Consider the following 9,028-nt stretch of genomic DNA (forward strand, 5'->3'; position numbering starts at 1 on the left):
TTTTTTGAGCTCAAAATCAATATCATAAAGGTATAAAATTAAGTTACAAAGAATGTGGAACAATTACATTATTACTATATATAAGTAGAAAGAGGTGCACGAACACAACAATAGTCCATTGTACATAATGTTGTATTAATTGTACTATAGACCTGGACACATTTTATTGGTTTTTGAATTCTTTTGTCCTTCTTCCGTCAACACGTGTGCTGCTACTCTATTTTAAGTAAACCACGTGCAGCACTTTATATGCAAAATAATATTATTTGGGTCTCTTGGATCACACTCTCTTAATGACGCCTCTGTCTTTCTCTGTTTCCGCTATTCTTTTCTCTATCCTTCCCTATTCGCTCTCTCCTCTCTGTATCTCCATGCAGATAACCCCCAATTTTTCCAGAAAATATCAAATCAAAGCAGAGAAAGCCAATCAAAATTCTAAACTCCGGCACTATTCAGAAGCGACAAAGGGATGTGCAATTTCAGTTGAAAAAGGAGACTATTCACTGTATTAACTTTGAAGATGCTGAATTGCTGATAACTCTGTGCATAATTTTGCTTCTTTTTTTTTTCTCTCTTTTTCCTCTCTCTCTCTCTCTCTCTCTCTCTCTCTCTCTCTTTTAAGTCAAAGTGAATATAGACATATAAATCATCTAATTATGAATCTATACTCTTTTTCTAGGATGAATCTCAGAGATGTCTTGATTCAGTCAGCATTTTATGGTTCGGTAAGAGCTTGTTCTTCCTTTAGTATGCATGTGGTTTTTTTTCAAAAATCATGTGTATATGCTGTTTTTTTGTTGGTTCGTCGTTTTCTATTGCCATATATAATTAATTTTTTGGCATAAAGAAAGGTGAATAACATTTTTTTAGTTAGAAGAAAGGTGGGGACCTGAAGGAAAACTTGGGTTATTACCTGAATATATCCTAGAATTATCTAATGAGTTCACAGCTTGACCGCTCCTTTGTATTCTTTTTTGTGTTATAGTGGAAACATTGCCTAAATGATTTGAATTAAGATAAAAGAAAAAAAATTGTAGACACATTAGATTTGCTAACTCAATTGATTCTAATTAGAAATTTCTAAGATGAAGCTTTTTTCACATTCTGTTTTTCATTCAATTGATATTTAATATTATTTTATTAGTTCCTTATCGTTTCATATGTAACTTAGGCATTTTTGCAAGTCAATCTTGTGATTGATCTTGTCTATATTAAAAACGTAAAATATCTCGAGTTAATTTAGTGTCTTTCTTTCTCCTTTTGTTCTTTTCTGCACAATATGTGTCCTATCCTTTTTTATGAAGGTGCAATTCAGGAAATACTGCATTTACTTAGTTGGACATTTCTCACCAAGGTATACATGATTATTCAGTATGAAGAAACTTCTACATATTGGATTAGAAATTTATATTTTCTTGCATAATAGATCATTTCTGCTCTGTTAGCCTTATATATCTTTATGAATTTGAGATGTATAACACATATACATATATTTTATTGAAGAAAATTTACAGGTATCAAAACATCATGGCAAAGGAAATAACATTAATCAAGTAACACCAGCTACACCTGATTGGACATGCAAAATTCAAAGTTCTGGACAGAAGTTGAGAACGAGAAAGTCTTGAGAGAAAGATGAAATTTCAGAATCTTGTTTTTGCAAGATGAATAGGTAATTTTATTTATCTTCTATGTATACAATCAACTTTGTTTAACTAAGCTTAAATAGTTATCCTTTCAGTCCAATGATGCAGTTTTTTGTCAATCGGTTTTTTAAGTACATAAAAATTAGAGATTCTGGTTTCACTGAAAAGATATGATTCTTGAGAATATAATGATACTTTGGTGAGTGTTTTTCTTTTAAATCAGTTATATATGCTATATCTGACACTGGCGCTTATGACATAGTCTTCCATAATCTATACTCTTGAGATAACTCCAACTTCCTTCTAATTCTTTGTAAATGCAACTTCCAAAGCACTTTCCAGATATTAATAAGTTAGATTCAAGATCGATATGTGGACAAGCTCTTTTCAAGTACTGGTTAATGCATACAAATAGCTGAATTTTCATCTTGATTACCATTTCAATTCTCAGAGTTATAACATTAGTGACAACCTCTAAGGTAGTCAAATCTTCTGCTTTCTCTTTTTGAAAATAGCAGTTGGTAGAAAGTCACAGTTGGTTCTTCAATTTTCTTTACTTCTAACCAAGCATCTTGCTCACTCTTTATTTTGTAGATGTTCAGTTACGTGCTCCTATTCTTTATGTCATTCTGAAAAAATAAAAAGCTTAGAGTTTTTAACCAATTCTCATTGCCTTCTGATTTATAACAGAAGCTTTTGCCTTTATAGCTGAATATATTCTGCAGTAGTTTTGTTAAACTGGTTTCTATATTCTTAATCATATACGTTTTCCCTCATCTATGTCTCCTCAAGTTCCTATATTTTACTTTTCAGTATCTTTGCATCACCATTTAAGTAATTAAGTCACCTAATGCTTCTGTAGACCACTAACTTAACATACTACCAAGTATAAAAATGACAACAGAGAACTACACGGAAAAAAGGCTTAGCTACCTGCTAAAAGCCTGATAATTTGTGGAAAATCGATGTTAGCGAAGGAACATATGCCTGTAATGCATCCTTGAAAGGATTACATGAATACACAATCATTTTATAGCCAAGGTATATAGACATGATCAAACAAGTCTTGGATGAGTTATAATTTAGGGAATACATTTAATCAATGTTCTCAAGCACAGAAACATGTGAAGGGGGGAGGGGGAAGAGAGTTGATCGAAAAAAGAAAGCAAGATTGATCACGTTATGGTAATAGTCCTATAGCTTTGATCTGTATCTCATAATTTCACCCATATTTATTGATTTTTCTCTGAATGCTATGTCTCTAACTGCAGAATTTCGTACCTTGTCTTTGAATTCTAATTTAGACTCTGGGGGTTGAGCAAAACGTTTTAGAGGATATTTATATACTAATCAGGTGAAAAAAGTCACTAAGTCAAGAAAGTGCTAAATTCTCCACTGAATCTCATTGTGATCATCAGGTTTTAGATTATTTAAGCGATCTGATGCATGAACATGCAGAGTATCAACTTTTGGTGATCTTAGCCTACTCTATTATATGTTTTCTTGTGTGATTTGCCTCTCATGTGCTGGATACCTGCAACATTAGTCCAATACATTTATACAAAAGGGCTGAAAACATCTTGGGTATATCGAGCTATTAAAAGATTTCCTCATTGTGTATATCGAGCTATACAGATACTTCCTCATTGTAGAAGAATTCTAACTTTGTTGTCACTTTCATTTCTTTTCTAACAGTAGAGCTTCTTTGTTTCCGAAAACTTCCCAAATAGATCGCTCTTTCTTATGGAATTTTTTCAAGAAGGAAGCATCATTTCTCTTAAAGAACTGCAAACTACAGTCTTACGGCAAAGACCGGAATTCATCATTAAATTACAAATATTTTACTTCTCAGAAGAAAAGTTCCTTAACAACCAAATGAAGTTACTTTTTCATGATTTCTGTTTTTTTCATCCATAAGCACCATTTTATCATCTTTCTTCGATGGTGTTTATACGGTATGGTTCTCTTAAATATAGTTTAAAAAAAATATGCATTCCACTTCGCCACTTTGTAGGTTTTGACTGAATAAGGTTTTTCATTAAGGGCAAATTCAAGTAACCAACAACATTCCTACTTTTCATGGAACCATTAGGCCAAAAAATCTTAATCTAGGCTTATTTATGACATGTTGAGGAAAGTAGTGGTAGAAACTGGAGGGGTAGAAAAAGCTTTTGATTTTCTTTTCTATTTATACATTTCAACTTCTTTAGACCTGATTTCTACAATTAGTAGATGGATGGAAACTGTTATTACTTGAATGCTTCTTATATGCTTCCCTTTTCACATTGCAGTTTTCATTAGTTGTACTGCTTCTTACACACTTTCCGTTTTACATAATATTTTTCTATATCTTTTTTTGTTAATACATTCTTTCAGACATAATAATCTCTTACTTTAACTTCGTCATAACAGGTCATTATGTTGTAAATGTGAGAACTAAAGAGACGCACTAATTCAACATTTTTTTTCATTTGGAGTTGGAGTTAGATGTTGAGTGGCAACACCATCAAAAGGACTGTAAATATTTGATCTGCAATGTCAGTTGTCCCTTTGATATTTTAGGAACATCTATTATAGACTTTTGATGAAGTACTTATTCTTCAGCTCGACGTGTAGTGCTTAATTACCATAATTTTCTCCTACATGGTATGAGTTCCCATAAGCTATGATTTTCTTCACATACAAGCCAACCTTGATCAAAATCTAACATGTTGGGCCGTGCTTAGCACGGGCTTCCCCTTCTAGTATATTATATATGTACTCAAATGAATATGTCCACTATCCATATTAAATGCTTCCATCAGCAGTATTTCCTTTCGAAAGAAATAGTTAAGCAGCCGCCTTTTGAACTCGGAATCCGGATAACCGAACCTAGTTTTACTGAAAAAAGGCTGCGGATTTGACTGTCGCAAAAAAAACGCAAAAATTCAGGATCCAACGCTGTTATTACACGGAGCAGCTTACCATAGAATAGTTGTACCAAATAAATAATTTGGTTACAACATCCACAAATTAAAGTAACAATACATATCATTTAACGTTTGATTAAGTGATAAAATTTAACCCAAGTTAAATAACTTCATATGCAGGACACATGTCACGTTCATTTGTTACAAACACCCGAATGCGAATAAATTTTATCGAGTAGATATGCAAACTCAAAAAAGCTTCAAGTTGTCTCTTCTATTTTGAAACAAAGCCATAGTATTCTGCTTCGTAAGCATCCATCAATAGATCAGTTGAAAAATTCCAAAATCTTGAAAATGACAGCAACCATGATATCAGTACTGCAAAACAAGGGTCTTGATACATGCAGCAGCCTTTTTTTGTGTTACGTAGGTATAAAGGTGAATAATGTCTTATTTGTAGATGAACATGGACAAGACCCTTGAGCCAAAACGCGCAGCTGTTCCGTGGATGGACACCCTGAATTCCTGTAGTAAAACAGAGTCAACATTAAACGCGCAACATGTATACAATTAAATGAACCATAGTTAATGCATATATATAATATCTCGATAGTATTATGTTAAGTAGATGCTCGGGAATTCGGGACCTCCTCTTGGAGCCAATCCATATCCACACGGATAATCCAAGTGAGGTGGTGGAGGAAGAGTCATGATTCATGACTTATGCAGAAGCTTCAACCATGGATGTATATATGCGTGCACATTTAGTATTGGGAAGGTGATATCTTTAAGTGGATACTTCAATTTGTAAATTAATGGTATTAGGTCACTCACCTTGGCTAGGATTCATTTGTTCTGTTTTCAATTCAAGCATATCTAAACCGTCACAATAAGCAGCTAGCACAAGTGTAAATACCCATGAGTACGTCTACATTTATATATGTTAATATACCATTCATTCTTGTATACAATTTCAGCAATAATCCATATTTTGCCTATAGCTTTGGGATGGCCGACGATAATGAAAGCTCAAGCTCATTTCCAATTGGGGAAACTGCACAAGAGAAGGGGCTATCCTATGTCCCAAAGTGTTACATGATGCCACCTTCACAACGGCCTAGTTTGAAGTCCGAGTTTGCAAATGTCCCAATGGTTGATTTGGCTGGTATGAATGATGATAATCCCCTACAAAGATCAATAATCATCCAAGACATTGCTAATGCTTGTCGCCGCAATGGTTTCTTTCACGTAAGTATTAAGATGTTGTAACAGATAAATTGTCCTATTTTTCTGGTTACTAGCTAATCCCTCATTTTATGGACGGTTACTTGTTTGTAACATGTCAGCGTACAGAAGTTAAAAGTCATTTGCAATTAATGTTTCTGCTTATTTCCTTATTTGAAGGTTATCAACCACGGAATATCCCAGGCTATACTAGATGGAGCACTTTCAGCCGCCTTTGGTTTCTTCGACCTGGCTACTGAGGACAAAGAAAAAATTATGTCGAATGATGTGTACAAGCCTGTTCGATATGGCACGAGTTTGAAGGATGGTGAAGACAAGGTTCAATTCTGGAGGGTCTTCCTCAAGCACTATGCAAATCCTCTTATTGATTGGATTAAACTGTGGCCTGAAAATCCACCAGACTACAGGTATATATACCTCGTCAACTTATTCGTACTCAAATTGTGTAAATATCACTTTAGTTGCATGTTAGTCATTCATTGTTACATGGAGTATCTAGGGACTGGTGATTTCAGGATTTAAATTTGATGCATAGTCAACTAGGCTGCACGTGGCTCATGTATGTTTATAAATTTCAAATGTCAGCATTTAGTTGTTTGCGATTATATTTATTTCTAATATAGTACTTAATTTCAGCTGATATATTTGAACTTAGTTTAAGCTGACTTTCCAAATATAGAAAATTTAAAATTGAGATTGTCTATTCTCATTGTTTTTATTCCTCTCCCCCCCCCCCCCCCCACCACCCCATTTATCCACTTTGTTGGAGCTATTGCTCCTTTGATGACTCAAACCCACGATCCCAGGATTGTAGTTGGGGGTGCTGACCATTTGGGTAACCCCTCTTGTCGGATTATCTACTCTCCTAGACATCAGATGTATGTACATTAATGGACTTGGTTAATAAGCATTGTACCCCTTACATTTTCAAAACAATTTAAGGAATAACTCTGGATGTTGAATGACAGGGAAAAGATGGGGAAATATACAGAGGAAGTACAAAAGTTAGCCATTAAGATCATGGGCATAATCACTGAAGGCCTAGGACTTGGTCCAACATATCTAAGCCAAAATTTTCAAGATGGAGTGAATGTAATTGCTGTCAATTGTTATCCTCCATGTCCACAACCAGGCCTTGCACTTGGTCTCCCCCCACATTCAGATTACAGTATCCTAACCATTGTCCTTCAAAGCTCAGCAGGATTAGAAATTTTAGATATACAAAATAATGAATGGAGGGCAGTTCAAGATCTTCAGGGTACATTACAAGTCCATGTAGGTGACCATCTTGAAGTACTAAGTAATGGCTTGTATAAAAGTGTGGTACACAGAGTTACTTTAAACTCTCAAAAGACAAGAATTTCAGTTTCTAGTTTGCATAGTTTGGGAATGGATGAGAAGATGGAGACAGCTAAAGAGTTAGAGGATGAAGAATATCCAAAGAGGTATAAAGAAAGCAGCTTCTCAGATTTTCTCAAATTTCTGCATGAGAATGATATTGGACAAGGGAGTAGCTTCCTCATGACGCTCAAGAACAACTAGTATCTTGGATTGAAGAGGTCTTGGACTAGTAAAAAACAGAGCAATGGTTTGTATAATGAGTTTAATTAGTTTTTCTTTCACTAGTTTGGCTTTAAGTTCCTTGACTCTATATCAAGATCATCTTTGTTTGTTTGTTTTAGCTTTTTCCGAAACCTGAGAAGCTGCTTTCTTTAAACCACAATGACATTGGTGCGAGTTTAATGTGAGTCCAATTCCCGCTGCTATCCTTTCTACCATGTTATGAGTGCGCGCGCATGCGCAAGAAACCCAACATAATTGACTGAATTACTTTTGGCAATGAATTCAATATCACAATACACTAGTGAGCAAGGTATATTATATGATTGTATCTCAAATCATATATCTGTCTATTACCATTTTTGTATATCAACAGCACAAAGCGGTCTGAAGGCCATGTACACTTTTTACCTTTGCTTTTTATTCACTAACAATCTTTACAACTGAAAATGGTAGTATATGCTTATTTCTCCTTTTTATTATGGTGGAGAATAAGCACAATGACTACAATTATTGTTTTTCAAAGTTTTTTCATATTGCCAGAATGTTTTACTCATCTTATTAGTTGGACTTTTCCCCCCCACAATTTTAAGCATGCTAATCTAACTAAGGTCATCATATACACATATTTCATCAAAAAGATATAAAGTCCTTGGGGAAAGTAAGCTTCCCTCTGAATTTCTAGTACCTTCTCCTTCATTTTCTTGAATTCCTTGTTGATTCAACCGTGGATAATCAAGAATTACGGTATGCCTGATACCTCCGCTGCTTGAGTGAACAACTAAATATAGAACTGCACAACACCAAATCAGTGTTATTCAACAAAGGAATAAGAGAAAAGGTAAGAGAATGACACGAAAATCAAGTCATCTGACTCTCTGTTTAAATTTTGCCATTAGCAGTTCCGAAACTTGCCTTTGTTGCTAACTTGATGTCATTAGAGAAATCACTTCAATGACTCTTCATATTAACATCGTTTAAGGCCCTAATTTGTAGTTTTTAATTAAAATAGAACCAAGCCTGCCTTTTCTTTTTTTAATTTTTGAGGCTACTTGTTTAGCCTTTTCGAACTCACCAAATGCTTTAGGATATGCAACCGTTTGGAGGTTTTCTTCACACTTGTAACTGAAAATTTGAGAGTTGGATGCAACCCAAATGTCTTTAGCCCAAAGTATCTTGCTAGAACTGCATTATAATTAGGCATTCATATAACAATTAAAAATTTGAAGAAATTAACATGATGCCTACAATTTAAAAATTTATAACGCAGTGCTAGCAGGATAAAAACGGCAGACGGCAGAGATCCGAGAGCAATGAAGTTTAGGGCTTTTGAGTGGTAGAGAAGTTTATCAAGCAGTAATGTTGACGCCTGAAAACCTATCTCTTAAACGCGGGTATTTATAGGAAAAATTTAGGGTAAGGGTGTTGAATTTGAAATTCAAAGAGGAACTAAATAAAAAGAGAGAAAGAACGGGCGGGGGGGGGGGGGGGGGGGGGAGGGAGTTTGGCTAAATTCAGAGTCACGAGTCTGTCTGACTCTTGGGCGAATAATAGGAAAGCTTTCTTCTGCAGAGATTCAAAGGAGGAGAAAAAGATAAAACTTGCACTATAGAGGAAAGAAGTATTCGTTTGAGATGAATCAATCTCTGCACAAATCTGAAAAAGTAT

General features: G+C 34.7%; 1 protein-coding gene across 10 annotated transcripts; it reads left to right on the forward strand.

The window, feature by feature from the left end:
- The first annotated feature begins 267 nt into the window (after positions 1-267).
- LOC107779337 (flavanone 3-dioxygenase 3-like) lies at positions 268-7,451 on the forward strand. Of its 10 annotated transcripts, none has more exons than XM_075255176.1 (6): positions 268-542; positions 680-725; positions 1,504-1,672; positions 5,533-5,803; positions 5,960-6,207; positions 6,769-7,451. In XM_075255176.1, exons 3-6 carry the CDS (start codon positions 1,665-1,667, stop codon positions 7,340-7,342), a joined length of 1,101 nt encoding a protein of 366 aa, XP_075111277.1. In that variant the 5' UTR covers positions 268-542; positions 680-725; positions 1,504-1,664; the 3' UTR covers positions 7,343-7,451. The 10 variants fall into 10 exon arrangements, with proteins under 10 accessions (XP_075111277.1, XP_075111276.1, XP_075111278.1 ...); XM_075255175.1 differs by having other exon boundaries at positions 1,515-1,672; XM_075255177.1 differs by having other exon boundaries at positions 268-505.
- Positions 7,452-9,028: the final 1,577 nt, after the last annotated feature.

Source organism: Nicotiana tabacum, chromosome 6 (genome assembly GCF_000715075.1).
Source record: "Nicotiana tabacum cultivar K326 chromosome 6, ASM71507v2, whole genome shotgun sequence".
In the NCBI taxonomy this organism is placed as follows: Eukaryota; Viridiplantae; Streptophyta; class Magnoliopsida; order Solanales; family Solanaceae; genus Nicotiana; species Nicotiana tabacum.

Excerpts from the sequence above, each read along its gene's own strand:
- LOC107779337 (XM_016599741.2), top strand. The coding sequence starts at position 5,272 with ATGACTTATGCAGAAGCTTCAACCATGGATGTATATATGCGTGCACAT. Across the intron at positions 5,334-5,532 it reads GCACATTTAGTATTGGGAAG|CAATAATCCATATTTTGCCT; the intron begins GTGATATCTTTA and ends ATACAATTTCAG. Across the intron at positions 5,804-5,959 it reads GCCGCAATGGTTTCTTTCAC|GTTATCAACCACGGAATATC; the intron begins GTAAGTATTAAG and ends CCTTATTTGAAG.